At 30.3% G+C, this 16209-nt stretch overlaps 1 protein-coding gene across 1 annotated transcript; it reads right to left on the bottom strand.

Moving 5' to 3' along the window:
• Window positions 1-237: 237 nt before the first annotated feature.
• LOC148205097 (casein kinase 1-like protein 3) lies at window positions 238-15729 on the bottom strand. The gene is made up of 14 exons (XM_088109828.1): window positions 15654-15729; window positions 15017-15057; window positions 11092-11161; window positions 10868-11016; window positions 10611-10706; window positions 10425-10495; window positions 9974-10035; window positions 9829-9892; window positions 9625-9709; window positions 9285-9411; window positions 1803-1885; window positions 1457-1511; window positions 1010-1131; window positions 238-342 (listed from the first exon to the last, which is right to left on the bottom strand). The coding sequence occupies exons 1-14, from the start codon at window positions 15727-15729 to the stop codon at window positions 238-240; spliced, it is 1206 nt and encodes a 401-aa protein (XP_087965954.1).
• Between the last annotated feature and the right edge of the window lie 480 nt (window positions 15730-16209).

The raw sequence follows: 16209 nt of genomic DNA, 5'->3' as shown, positions 1-16209 counted from the left end.
GCTAATAGTTTAGAGACTAAAAACATATTTAACCCATTAAAATATATCAAAATTTAATATGAATCAAAATTCAAGTATTAGAAACATATTTAAAATTTTCTTTTCTATAACTCATTACATTTCTTTTATTTATATTGAATGTGAACTTTTACATCATTTAAATTTCTAAAAAGGACAAAGTATAATAGTAAAAGTTAGGTAGAAGCTTCAACATTCTAGTTTGTGTTGTTCCCTTACCTATTGTTTTGTTGATGAAACTCGGCGAAGCCTTACTGGTTTTGAGACATTTTCTGCTGAGACTCTGGGCATAGCAGTGGGCATAGATGAACCATTGTTCACAGTCTGCAACAATTTTATTACTGTCAGAGTGTGATACTTCAGTCAAATATGTGGATGGATATAGTTAAATCAACAACTATAATCACACAAATAATTGAATATTGGACTTTTCATTAAATAAATCATAATGTGTGAATGCAAGATGTTTAAGTCTTAACCACTATGCCACCTCTATCAAGTTTGTAAAATGGGAATTTGTTCCTTGAGAATGTATTTCACTCACAATTTAATCCCAAAATAAATTATGTACATGGCATAGTTGTCAAATTATTCAAATTCCTTCGTTGTTGCTCTTTCTCTAACATGTTTTTTTGAGTGGATTTGAGAGAATTTGTAGAGGATTTGTAGATAACTTTTTTTTGTCGTTTATTTGAGTGAATTTGGAGTTAAATGAGAGTGAATTTGGAAATAAAATTTGTGAGAATTAGTATAAAATTGTATTGACGTGACAAATTAAAAAAATTTATTTCCAAATTCACTCTCATTTACCTCCAAATTCACTCAAATAAACGACTAAAAAATTTATCTTCATATCCTCTCAAATTCCCTCAAATCCACTCCCTCAAATCCACTCAAAAGAACAACAAAATTGGTCAAATTAATAACTAGCTAACTCGTTAATTATGACAGAGCCAAGAAAACAATGGTAAAACTTTCATCAGGAGTATACATGTTTCTCTGGTTGAATTTTGGTTTTATGATTCTGAATATTAGATGTTGTTTTGAAAACCCGTTGATGATCAACACTGATTAATGGTCTTTCCGCATCAAGTTGAGTTGAACCATTGACTCCTGAAAAAGGAAATAATGCATCAGATGTGTTCAAACAACAACATTCTATTGCAGAGAATTATCTCTATGATGCTATATGAAACAAATAACCATATTAACAAAAATCTTTGTATATCAAATGACATACTTTTCCATTTTCAACAACAAATATTTTCAAAAGTTGTTTTGGTTTCTTTTTCTTTCTTAAACGGTCATTATAAAATATCACCTCATATTTTTAACTATGAAAATTGCATAATTAAATAAAAAACATCATGAGTTTTTGTGAGAATATCAAAATTATAATAATTGATTCTTCAGATACCTAATACAAGCATGACATTACCTTTATTATTATCCTCCTCCAGTGGTTCAAGACTAGTAGGCACAGCTAGTGGAGCCTACAATTCCAAAATAGACAAGTGAGATATTCAATAAACTAGTACAGATTTAAAGCATGCTATGCAAAAAACCCACGTAAATTTCATTATCCTGTAAATGAAATTGAGAAAATCATAATTAAAAGCAAATCTATCGAGATTCAAAGTTACGAAAAAAAAAAGTACTACGAACTATTGGATTAATTTTCTGTGAAACACTTTTAAGAAAGAAAAATTAAAGACTTCAAACACTTAAATTAAGTCATGTATAAGGTTTTAAAATTACTGAAGGAAAGGAAAGGAATGACTGACATTTGGTTGACTTTGTGTCTTCTGTTGTTGCATCTGTTGATATTTTAGAATAGTCCAATCAAATAAATAGTCAGAATCATATCCTGGTAAAGAAGATTTTATAACATTAGCACAGAACACAAATATTAGACCACAATGTACAATCAAACACCAATACTGCAATCAATGAAGTACACAAACACATTAATGATACTTTTGTAACTTATTTTTAGCAACAACTAACAATCAAGATGTAACTAAAAATATATATACAATGTGAAGCTAGGGGCTTTTTGGGGATCAAGGGTTATAAATAAACACCCTTAGGTAATTCAGGGGATATCAATAATACAATTTTAAGAATGTTTTTCTCTGTCGCTTGTTAGCTGAGAATGAGTGTAACTAGTGATATTACAGATCATTTTCAAACAGTCATTACAATGTGAAGTGGTTCATTACTATAATGAATTGCATGAAGAATATAAGTAAATTGGAACATAATTAAGGAGTCACAAATTGATACATACGAATCAATTTGTGTTAACAATTTTGGATTTTATATATATATATATATATATATATATATATATATATATATATATATATATATATAACAAAATCATTAAATAAACTAACAATTTTTGTTTGTTTATTATGCACAATGAATTATATTTTTATTGTTCATATTTAAAATTACTGAAGAACAAAAGGTTAATTAATGTATTTTGAACTATTCAAATTGAACATCTTTGTTACGGATGTTAATTAGCAAAACTTAGGGTGCTTTCACTCGAGTGGATTACACTGTGAGAGAATGTGAACGTGGATTTACGGGACGCATTATGTTCGTTTGTTCTAATTTGGAAGGAATGATTTGAGTGAATTTGCGAGTTTCTCACTTTTGTGGTCATCCGCAAATATGCATAGATTTGAGATGATTTACATAGAAATCTCGTTTTTACCCTCCATAATTTGAGAAAATACACATTTAAATTACCGTATTCGAAGAAATGCAAGAATGGTTGTATTTGGTTCCCACCTATTCGTATTCGGTTCCAGTTGATTGAAGAAATAAACTTCTGCTCCATCTTCTCGTATTCGGTTACACTAGAGAGAAGAAGTGCGGTGAATGGTTGTACTCGGTTCCCCATAGTTGTGGTTCCCCTCTCATATTCCTCTCACATGTATTTGGGAATTCGATTCCCTTATTCGGTTCCACAAGCCTGTAAAAGTTTTGTTGATGCTTTCCTCCATGCGGTAATGCTTTACAAGCTTGGTGGCGCACTGTGAACCGTGAAGGAGATGCATAGGTCCATTAACGTGTACAGTAGTGGGAGTCGAAGATGTGGCAAGCCTTCTGGGTGTAGAAAGTGTGGCAAGCCTTTTGCTGTGAGAGGGGATTAGAGGACACACGAGAAAAATTATGGTAGGCTTTGGTTCTGCATTTGCAGCTCTGATTTCAAGCACAAGAGATCCCTCAAAGACCACGTTCCTGCTTTTGGTGATGACCACGCTTCACACACTATCGAGAGTTGTGATTAGATTGGGAAGGATGACTTAGATGAAGAGGAGTTAGATTTAGAAGATGATGATGAAGGTTATAACAATAATGAAGTGGTTTTTTGGTTTTAATTAATAATAAAAATAAAGTATAGGGTGAATTCTCTCATATGGATTGAAATTACCTATTCTCGTCCATTTTCTCTCTACTTTACCAGGTTTAATTACTCATTTATTTCTTACAATTATGAACAATATCATTCTAGGTCTGTATTCCAAAATATTTTTCTATGTTAATGGTTAAACTATTTAATAAAATTTAGAAAAATGTCTTTTTAACTATATAAGTATTACACCAGTAGTTAAACTTCTTGAAAGTATCTAAGAAACAAAATACCAATTAAAAATTAATTTTAATAATTAATTTTAATTTGTTATTCTTTATAATCATTTTTACAATTAAATATAACATTAACAATTATCATTTTATATAACTTTAATAACTAAGAACATTTTGGTAATCTTTAATTTCTACCAATTAAACAAATTTATTTTATCTATCACATCAATCAAATTCTACGCTAATTCTTACAAACTTTACTTTCAAATCCACTTTCACTTACCTCCACATCCACTCAAATAAACAACAAAAATTTTATCCTCAAATCCATTCAATCACTTTCTCCTAAATTATTTACTCCAAAATCATTATTATCAACATTGTAGCATGCAGAGTCTTGTCTAGGACGTTATGTTGGAAAATAGCTTAACCTCTTTTGAATGTAGTCTTTTAGGCTTTGTTCTTTTTGGTGAATTTGAGGGAGATGATTTGGGGGAGATGATTTGAATGAATTTGAGTGGATTTGAGGGTAATTTTTTAGTTGTTTTTTTTAGTGGATTTCTTGGTAATTGAGAGCGGATTTAGAAGTAAAGTTTGTAAGAATTAGTGTAAGATTTGATTGAGGTGATAGATTTAAAAAATTTGTTTAATTGGTAAAATTTTAAAATTACCAAAATGTCCCTAGTAAAATAAAATGTTATTTGTTAATGTTATATTTAATTGTAAAAATGTTTATAAAAAGTAAAAAATTAAAAATAATAATTAAAATTAATTTTTTAAAAGTAAAAAATTATAATTTAGTAAAATGAATTTATTAAAAAAATTATAATTTTTAGAAGTAAAATAAATTTAGTAAAAAAGTTATAATGCTTAAAAGTAATTTGCAATGCTTAGAAGTAATCTGCAAACAACATCTATTACAACATCAATTTCTGCATTACTTTGCAATCAGCACACACGAATCTTCGTTGTTGATACCAGAAGCACCAATCAAAAACTTCTAATTAAACAATGCAACACGGTCCAATTTGGGGGCCTCAAAATCAGGGGTTGATTAGGTTTAGGGTTTGGTTAACAAAAGTTTTGGTTTATTAGAACCTTAATCAGAGTGTAAATTATTGCTTTATGAGAAACCCAGATTTCTGTTCAGTTTGATTAAGAATGGGCTTAAATCCATGGACCCAATTAAGGGTCCAACTCTCATTCCTTTGGAAGGGGGTCACGCTCTTAGTGGCTCATTTTGCCCTTTTTCCTTGTCCTCAAACGCGCACGGTAGAAGCGAAGCTTCTTTCCTTCTCTTCTCTCTTTCTCGCGAGCAAAAGTGAGAATGCAGTGATGGAGGAGAGAGACGCGACAAGGTTGCGGCGAGATGCAACGAGGTTGCAGCGAGATGCGACGAGGTTGCGGCGGAGGCGCAGCGATGACGGAGTGACGGTGCGACGAGGTCGTGACGACTACGCGAGGACGTTGGACGTTCGGATTCACGGCGCACATTTTCTTCTCCTTCATTTTCCTCTGTTTTTCGTTTGAGTTTAGGGATTTTCTTCTCAAAATCACCACTGCATCCATGTAATACTCATCCACCGGAAAAACCCCCCGGATATGGTCTGCGACACGCCGTACCCTCCCACCACCCAGAACTCCCTGCCAACAAACCCCACACACCCAGCCCGAAACCCGAGCAGCGGAACCATCGCCATCCACCGTACAGGGCATATGAGTCTTTTGTGTACTAAATCAACGCAAATCCTCGCAAATTAGAGAGATCACTTCAACAGTGCTATCTCGCAAATCATCGAAGGTCCATCGTCGCAAATCGTCACAAATCATCGCAAGAGAACAACGCTCGTTTTCCAAATCCATCCTCGCCAATCACCGTGAATAGTCAATTCCCTTCAAACGAACACACCCTTAATGTATTTTATGGAGAAAGTTTGTCAACTAATTTGAATTTTTTTTCTTAGTAAAATCATGCAAAAAAATGAATATTGAAGGCTTCTACATAATTTGCTCAATCATTTGCCTTTGCCAAAAAGCGAATTTGAGTTCTCCACCCAATGAATGTAACACATTCACCCAACAAATGCCACTTTGCTAAGCAAAAAATGTTAAATTTCATACTTTTAAAGTTTGTTCTTTGGAGTGATTTCTCTCAACCGTTTAAGATCTGCTTCACGAATTTAAGGCTGTATGACGACGTGTGTTTCAAAATTTTGATCAGCAAAATGGTAATTTTCTCAAGTTATCCTACTTGTTAAGAATAAATAACCTTAATATATATACATACATACAAAGATATATATATATATATATATATATATATATATATATATATATATATATATATATATATATATATATATATATTGGATAATGATATATTAATATAAATTTTTTAACAACATTGTGGTGTCATTTTCTTGTTAAGTTTAGAATTACATAAATACAATAATAAATAAATAATGAATTAGTAAAAAATTAGATAATTAAAATGTTATTAAAAAAATATTGTAATTTTTTTTTACTTTTTTTCATTTGGTTTGAAACAAATTTGAGAACTGTGAGAAGAAAAATACCACTTGCAGGCACAAAAATCACAAGTTCCTTCCTTCCTTCATCTTTATCACCTTTTTTTTCCTCGTTTTCAATTTCTATTGATTAAAACTTACTTAGATATATAAAAGTCGTTCTCATATTTCATGTTTTATGTGGTATGAGATGTGACAAATGAATTATATGATTTTTGGATTGTAAAACCCCAACTTTTCTAATCCTTGTATAAATATATATATTTTCTTACTTCATGTGGGTTTTTAACCTCATTTTTCTTTACATTGAAATATAGTTCCTAGTGAATAGGTTTTTAAATATTGTTTATATTTCAGTATTTATATAAAAAAGGAAATTGTAAAATAATGTGATTGTTGAAATCCATATATCTCTTAAGAGACCATAATTCAATAACATTAGAGGATGTGATGGCACCTAAGTTCAAACTCTCTATAAGGGTATAAATATAACAAAATCATAAAGTAAATGAAACGTCTAACAAAATGTTTGAGCCACTAGTACAGGTGAAGGAAATGGCCTCGGTTGTTTTTGGTCATAGGCCTCGGTTGAGAAACCGAGGTATATCCAGACGAGGTAAAAAGTCTTCCTCTTATGCCTCGGTTGTAAACCGAGTTAGTATCTTGTCTTATATTGTCTTAGTTGAAACATGAACCGAGGCAGTAAAGTGGTTTTTTTTTTCTGCCACACCTTGTGGAGCATGAGGAAGCAGAAGTGCGTCCAGAGACCAGAGAGAGTGGTTACACAAGCAGAAGTGCGTCTAGAGACCAAAGAACCTCTTCTCATTATTCAGTGCTTCCTGCAGGATCTCCAAAGCTTCCATGGCTTCCTCCGTGGTGCCTTCTCTCGCCCCTTCTCATCACTCCAACATGCATTCCAATTGCAGGCAAAATTTACAAAAATAAAATTGAATGATGAGTTTTGAAACTGAAGGCAGAGAACCCAAAAACGCAGAGAACCCAAAAACGCAGAGAACCCAAAAACGCAGAAGCCCTCGCTGCCAAAAACGAAACCCTTGCTGCCAACGAAACCCTCGCCGCGCCACCGTTGTCGTACCATCAGCTCGCCCTTGTCGGTCCATCGTCGCGCCTTTGGTTTTCCATCACCTCGCCCTTCGGTTCATCCCCTACGAAGGCGAGATCCACCGCCAACCGCCGGCCGCCACCAACGAAGCCTGAGTCGCGCCTCCCAAAGTGTCGCCAAGCCCTAAATCGAAACCCTAAATCGAAGCCGCGGACAGGGACCGTCACGCCGCGGACAACCTCCCACCTCCACAAACACGGATCGTCACGCCGCGGAGATCAAGTCGCGGCGGCCGCCCCTACCTACGATAAATCGCATCTGAACCTGAAAAGAAACAAGGGAAGAAGAGATCTCACCGCCACCTTGCTCTGACCTCGCCACGACCTCACCATGCCTCGCCGCCACCTCGCCATGCCTCGCCGCACTCGCCGCCAACGTTAAGTTGCTTCTGGATTTCGCATGGATGGATAAGCAAGGGGAAAGTGAATTTGGATGCGTGCTCTGGATGTTGCAAGTGAGGGAGTAGTAGAGGATACTCCGTTTTGCATTTCGGAAGGTTTATGCCTCGGGTCAGAGGACCGAGGTATTTGGAACGTTTATGCCTCGGTTGGGTTAGAGGACCGAGGTAGTAAAAAATTAACCAGTTTTAGGTGGGACGTGGCAGAACATCAGGTCTCGATTTTATTTTTAACCGAGTTAATTTGGTTTTTATGCTTCGGGTTTTTTACAACCGAGGCATATAAGTTTGTCGAAATTACGAAAATGCCACCGCTTCTACATATGCTTCGGTTTTCTAAAAATCGAGACGTATGACCCGTGTTCTTATCCCTATTTTGTACTAGTGAGCTCACCACTAAATCAATAAAATGGAGAAAAAAAAAGTTAAAAACTTTAGTGCTAGGAACAAATTATTACTTCATTAGTTTAATTTTAAGTTAGTTTCTTTGAATTTTGGATATGATTAGCAAAAACTCTCTTTTAATTACATCTTGAACCAACATAGTCATCTTAAGTTATATCAAGGCTCAAACCCACAATTTGTTTTATTTATAGTCTTTAATCTAACACATACTTTTATTGGAACATACTTTTAGTTACGTTTGTTTTTCCATCGTCTCTTGGAAAGATGAAAGACAAACTCTACAAAGCAATGGAGGAAAGTATTAGTATTTCCTTTTTATTTTTCTAGTGAACATTTTAACTTCATTATTTGTTTCTTTTAATACGTGTAGCTAATTTATTTGGATAAAAAGTGTTATAAGTTCCTTTGAACATGATTTGTTTTCTTTTAATTAGTAATTAGATAACTTCATTCAACCTAATGCCTCGTAGGACTTAATCACTCATAACTTTTTCTTTGTCAATTAGCTTTGCATGACCAAACGAGTTAGTTTATCAAACCTTTGATAGCTAGGATTAGGAAATTTTCATAATCAACTTAATTTCTATTTTCTCCTATTATTTTTTCTAAACTATTAACTGAAAGTCATATTAGAAAGTGAGTTTAAGCCTAACTCAACCTCACAAAACTGGCTTGTAAGGTGAGGTTTGCACCCCACTTATATATTATTATTTGGTCTTATCTCTAGTCGATGTGAGACTTCCAACAAGTCACATATCAATTCAATTAGAAATAAGTCAATTTTATAGTATATATAGTAAGTACAAACCTCATACAAACTAATTTTATGAAGTTGAATTATGTTTAAAGTTTATTTCTTAACAATATTATACAATCATTTCATTTAAGATAAGTATATATATAGATGAATTGATTCAGTTTATTATGTATATGAATGCAGTATTTATACAAGATGAGCACTACATAATAAGAAGAGATATATGTTATCAGTGATTCTTGGAATATCTCCTAATATGTTCCTGAAATATCTCTTAACCATTATAACTAAATCAAAACTCATTAATAATAAATTATTGTTGTTGATCATTTATCAATAACAATATATATCATGCACGGCTACAATTAATATTGGTGGGAATAATAAACTAACAAGAAAATTAACTTCTACAATGAGGGATAACTAGCATGCGAGAAATAAAAAAATTAATACCTGCACGAGTGAACAGATTACGAAACAAACGCTTCAAAAGACCATAATCTGGTCGTTGATCAAATGTCAAAGAGCGACAATAATGAAAGTAAGAGGCAAACTCCACAGGATATGACTTGCAAAGTACCTAAGAAGATAACATGCAGTATATTAAGCTTAATAGTGAAATCTCTCTTAGGATAATGATGAGTTAAACATTGAATAAATCATCGATACCATTTTTTGAAAACATAATTTTTTATTATGAAGTCAAGGATTCAAGCCTTCAAACCAAGTTACCCATGTTTTTCTAATTCTTATTATCAGAGCAAGTAAAAGTGAAAATTGTTTATAAACAGACCTCAATGGGCGTTGATAACTTCTTTTTGCAAATTTGATCATACTTTTGTCTTTTGGTGGCAGCTTGCAAACCTTGCCATGGAAGACTGAAAGAATTCAAGAACCAAATATCAAGCCACATGTTGAAAAATATGTGCAATAATACTCAAAATTTTATATTAATCAAGATTCATTTTAAGATTACATTCGATGGGATTGCACATACCTTCCTCTTAAAAAGTACATTAAAACATAGCCAAGAGACTCCAAATCATCTCGACGACTTTGCTCTAATAAGAAGTAAAAAAAATGAGGGACATTATAGGTTACAATCTATGGAGGAGAAAAAAGGAAAAATTCTTTGTACTTACCAATTCCTGAGTGAGTATTGCAACTTGCATAACGGGCAGTCCCTGTTAAACCTTTGTTTTCTCTGGATGAATTTATCAATGTAAGAACAAGCTTTAAGCAACAATAATCTGACACGAAATATAAACTTGATTTTGGTTTCTCATTTTTAGCAATAATGCATCTACCTATAAACAGATTTTTTGCAACATTACTATAGGGACAAGTATGGAAAAGTCCTAACACTTAAAAACTTCTTAGTTATACTAAATAGTGTATATAAAATGACGAATATTATACCATACAGAGATAAAGGAGTTGCCAAGAATAAAATATCTTTAATTTTAATTTATTATCGTTTCTCATATACATTGTACTGAAATTACATATTCCATAATTAATGAACCTGAAATATAATCTGTAATAATAAGAGATTAGATAAAATAGCAAAACTAGACAGAAAAATATATGTACCTGTAAGGGATATGCTTATTTGTGATGGGATCCCTGTATCTTTTTGCTAGTCCAAAGTCAATCATGTAAATCTGAGAGTGTTACATTACAACATTATATATTAAAAGTTGAAAGCTAAAGAAAATACTAAATAATCTTTTTATCCACATAGAAACTGAAAGAACAAAAATACTAATGAAGCAATACCTGATTTGCTTTCTTTCCGAGACCCATAAGGAAGTTATCGGGTTTGATGTCTCTATGCAAAAATCCTTTGGAATGTATATATTCTATCCGTGTAAGCTGTGGTCAATTAAACAAAAGCAGATTTATCTTTAATTTCCATGTATTTATATATTCTTTTTATAAATGAATAAAAAATTATAATTATGTTTTTAATTTCTAAATTGTGAATCTGCATAGAAAAGTAAGAAACTGGAGCGTGAAAAGGAATCAGTGATTACCATCTGATCAGCCAACATCAAAACTGTTTTGAGAGATAATTTATTGCCACAGAAGTAAAAGAGATCTTCAAGACTTGGTCCCAGAAGTTCGATGACAAGAACATTATTGTCCGCATCAGTGCCACACCATTTCATTCTTGGAATTCCACCTTCAATTCCATAACAATGTGGAATCAATCTATATAGAAAATATTCCAACAGCATTTGAGTTTCTGTTAACTTACTTCCTCCTTGAAGAATACTATATAAATTGCACTCGTACAATAGCTGTGGTTGATTGGTTTTCTTGCTCTCCTATAAAACAAGCAAAATATTGCTTTTAGAAATTGAAATATCTATACTTTTGAAATATTAGAATTCATCTATATTTCATAAAAATGGATGGAAAGTGGAATGCAAACAAGTATAGGTAAGTAACTTGTATAGGTAAGCTAACTTGTCAGCCTCTCAAACTTTAACAGATTGGATTTGAGTTTTTAATCCGCTGCTCCATCTTGACAAAGTGTGACAACCAGTTTTTTTTCTTCTTTTTAAATAAAATTAAATAGAATAATTTAAAAAATTAATATTTTGTATTATATTGCTTTTAAGATGTATATATCAATTAATTATAATAAAATAATTTAATAACATGATTATAATTATTTTAATTTATTTTATCAAATAATCAATTAAAACTTAAAAAATACCTACAATGTACTCTTAACATATATATATATATATATATATATATATATATATATATATATATATATATATATATATATATTAATAAAGAGGATTAGTTTCTCTAATTATTTTAGTGTACGCATTTCGTTACAATTTTATATTTTTATAAATGATTTAAATTTTTAATTTTTATATATTTTCTTAAATTAATTAAATACTAAAAATAAAAGCTCCCTTCAATAAAAAAATTAGCAATAATTTATTTTATATACTTTTTAATAATTAGGATAAAAATTAATTTTTTTATTGTAATAAAAAATGGATAGACGTTCACATAAGTACACTTTGTTTCCAATGACATAACAAATTTTAAAAATATAAAATTAAATAAAAACTCACTCCTATCAAAAATACTTATGGGATTCTATTTAATGTCGATCTTTTTTACTTTAATCATTTTCTTTTTCACGGTTAGAAATTTATTATTTAGCCATCGATTTTAGTGTTCAAAATATAGGTGTCATATGATAATGAGCTATCTAGTCACCTATTTTTCATAAGTGACAAATTTGCAATTGAATGAAAAGTTAGTCATACAAGAGTATTTAACGAGTAATATTATGTGTTCTAAAAACTTTGAAATAAAGGGAGATTGTTAGTGATTGAGAGCGAAATATTCATCTACTTAGCAACGCATTTTGTTTCAGTCACAAAAATAAAGCAAACTAGTAAATCAGTGACCCATTCTTGTTTTGTTATTAAATTAAAGTTTTCCCCTAAAACGTTTTAGTTTGCCTCCATCTCACTAAAATTCCCAATTCATGTAACCTCCAGTGCTAATTCCACATCTTCTCTCCAATGTTCAATCATATTTGTGTTAGCCTATCCTCAATCAAACGTTAATTTTTTTTATCCATCCTTCCTTCACTTATAGACGTTACCATTTTCCCTATCTATTGAAACACAATCCCCTTTCCCTGTTTGCAAGCCCTAATTGATTTCTTCTACCCTAATATCTATGAAAGTGTGAAATCCCAAGTAGAAGCAACATCTTATAATGACTCTAGCAATGTCTCAAATGCAAGGTCCCCAAGTAATTTTATTTCCTATTACTAATGTTAACAATTGATTTTCACTATTCAATTAGATAAATTATTGTCAAATATATATATAATCCCAAGTTACCAGTCTCATACTTAGTAGTCTTATTGTTGGTCATCTATAAATACATCTACCTAGTCTTTTGCTTACATATAATATGTGATCATTAAAGTGGGTACCAAAATATAACGAAAGAAATGAAGGGTAAACTTATTTGTTTTTATAAAGTTCTATCAAGCATTTCATATTATATAATTCAAGTTTCAATCAAATTTTAATTATTTTCAACTCATTATTGTATATTTTATAATTTAAGTTATAACATTATTGTATATTTTATATTTATAAAATAATTAATTTTTTATTTTAATTTTTAATTTAAAAGAAAATAGGTTGACGAAACATCTTAATCCACTTTTAGTCCTTCAAAATTTGGTGTATTAGTGTTTAGAATAATTTGACGAAACAAATGAACTGAAATCAATTAATAAAATAAAACATCCAACTTAAATTTTGGACAAAGCAAGGACCAACTCTTCGGTCAAAGTTCAGTTTATAATTTGAAATTCTAATGATATGTGACAAATTTTTTTTACAACATTTTAATTAAACATGTCACATAATAATAAATAAATAAATAAATAGTTCATATATTATACCAAAATGTTGTAAAAGAAATCTTATCAAAATATTTTGGTCCATTCTAATAATAGCATGAAGACAACTTTCAAAGTTAATTAACAAAGAATTCGGACTTGGTACAAAATGTTTTGCCAATCGATGGAAAAAATATTGATCAGGTTTGTCATTTTAATTGGTCAGTTCCGTATTATTAAATTATTATTATTATTATTATTTTATAGCTTTAACTTTTCTAATACTTTAGCAAGCTAAATTATTAATTTATTTTATATCATTTAAACGAAATATTTATTTAAATTATTTGTATAAAGTGAATAATTTAATTTTCTCTTTTTTTCTTTTACTTTTATTATTTTACCCAAACACACCAACTCTTTTAGCTTGTTTTGAAATTAGAAATCAGTCGGCCAGATCAATTTTCGGCTATCAATATGCTAGTTAAACTGGATCAACCATTATATTTAGACGCATGATTTTTTTATAAAAAGCATAATAAAAAGAATAAAAGATTTGAACATGAATACTTAGTAATACAATAATGTTTCGATTTTGTTATTTTTCTTTTTGATTTTTTTTCTTTTGCTATCTGTTGTTAATTTGTTTGATTAAATTTAGCAATGTTACGCCATCTCAAGTAAAACATCAATCTATAACACTATCATGGACTAGGATGAAGAATGGTATACTTCTAAGAAAAAAATAACAAAGTTGTGACGACTGCAAAATTACATATTTAGAGAAACTAAAATTAAAAATTAAATATTTATTGGGGATGAAAATAAAAATGACTAACTTTCTCAAAACCAAAAGAAAAAAACCAATATATTTACAAAGATCAGAAACAAAAGTCACTTTTTTTTTTAGAAAAGTCAAGTATTTACCATACTAAAAAAAATAACAATAATTACTGAAAAATCTAATCATTTTGCAACCAGGAATATCTACAGTTAGAAACTAATAACACTAATGGTCATGAATCACCTTAACTTGAAGAAAAATCAAAGTATGCCGAATCTTTACATTAAATGAAAAAATTGATAAATTATATTAATGCTAAAATTGACTAATTTAGCCATTTCTTAAACAAATGATTGGGTTAACATAAATACCCTTATGGTGTTCAACACAAGGAAGCAAGAAAGGGGTTACATTTTCATTTGTCTTAAAGGAAATGGATTAATATTAGAAATTGAAATAAAACACTTCTGTTTTACGAGAAGGAAAAGTTATTTTACTAAATACTTTTTAATAAAATTTTGGTTCAGAGTTTAATCCTAAATCCTTAAGGCTTTGTTCGTTTGAATGAATTTGGAAGAGTTTGAGAGGTTTTAAAGTAAATTTTGTTGTTGTTTATTTGAGTAGATTTAGAGATAAGTGAGAGTGGATTCTGAAGTAAATTTTTTTAATCTATCACATAAATCAAATCCTACACTAATTCTTATAAACTTTATTTCTAAATTCACTCTCACTTATTTCCAAATCTACTCAAATAAACAACAACAAAATTTACCTTCAAATCCTCTCTCAATCAGCCTCTCCCAAATACATTCAAGTAAACAAAGTCTAAATAAAAAATTTACTTTAATTGATTTAAATACTAATTGTGCCTTTGGGCATGTTTTATGTCGGTTCTTAGCACCAACCCTTACGAATAATAAATAAGAAATTAAAAACAAATTATGCCGGAAATGGAAGTCAATAAATTTGCGACGACGAGACAAAGGAAATAAGACTCACCATTTTGATGGCTACGATTTCAGAAGTATCTATATGTGATCCTGGGAATAAAACATACACAAGTTAAAAAGATAATTTATAATAATAATAATAATAATAATAATAATAATAAACCAAAACTATATAAGTTAAGGGATATATTTTCTAAAATATTATTTACTGAATTAGTTCTTTAAAAATAAATTTTATTTTATTTTAATTCTGTAAATATTTTATGTCAGAAAGTATTTTATTAACTAAATTCTTTAAGAAATAAAGGGTTAAGTTCTTTATTATCTCAATATTACGAGTAACTTTTTAGTTTCAATCCATTATTTGATTTTTTTAATTTAATCTATTTTTTTAACATAAGTATAGTATCTTCCCTAAATTGATTGTAATCACGAAAATGGTAACATGTGACATAAATAATATCAATTAAAGTTAAACTGTAAGCCAAAGTAACATGATCAACAAATGTCATATAACATTCAACTATTACCATAAATTTAACCTTAAGAATCATGTTATTTCGTTTTTAAAAAAACTAGGACCAAATTAAAAGTATAAAAAAATAGTAAAATGAAATAAAAAAACTATCATGTATCATTAAAAAAACTATTTAACAAAGAAAAAGTAATAGCAAAAAGTTTCCTACCAATGTAAATTTCACCAAATGATCCGCTCCCAATTTTTTCACCGATTTTATACTTTCCTCCAAGGATTCTCGCCATTGAAACTCTAAACGACAACGTTTTACTGATACACAAACAGAGGGAATGCCAAAATCGAGGTTTGCTGTGAGAGGCTGAATCGGTTTGGAATATATGAAGAAGAGAAGAGGAGAGAGAGGAGAATAGATTCCATAGCAGGGTTAGTTTGGGAATTACAGTTTTACATTTAAAAGTTTGTTGATGACGTAGGTGGACAAGAAATATATCCAACAAGGCAACGTAGCGTGCATCAGTCGCATCACTTTTCAATTCCTTGTCCCTAAAATCAGCCGTGAGTCATTTTGTCCAAATGCATATTTTATGGTTTTATGATTTTTTTTTAATTAATTGAACCTTTTCATGCTATGATTTGGATATTAAATTTTCTAATCTTAGAAAATGATTAGCATAACTCTAATATTAATATTTTCACCAGATGAATTTTTCCTTCGTTAATTCAAAATAAAATCCCTTAATAGACCAATATTTGTTAGGAAAAGA

Source organism: Vigna umbellata, chromosome 1 (assembly GCF_029865625.1).
Source record: "Vigna umbellata cultivar VRB3 chromosome 1, Vumbellata_1.0, whole genome shotgun sequence".
Classification (NCBI taxonomy): Eukaryota; Viridiplantae; Streptophyta; class Magnoliopsida; order Fabales; family Fabaceae; genus Vigna; species Vigna umbellata.
This window is presented reverse-complemented; position numbering and strand designations above follow the sequence as displayed.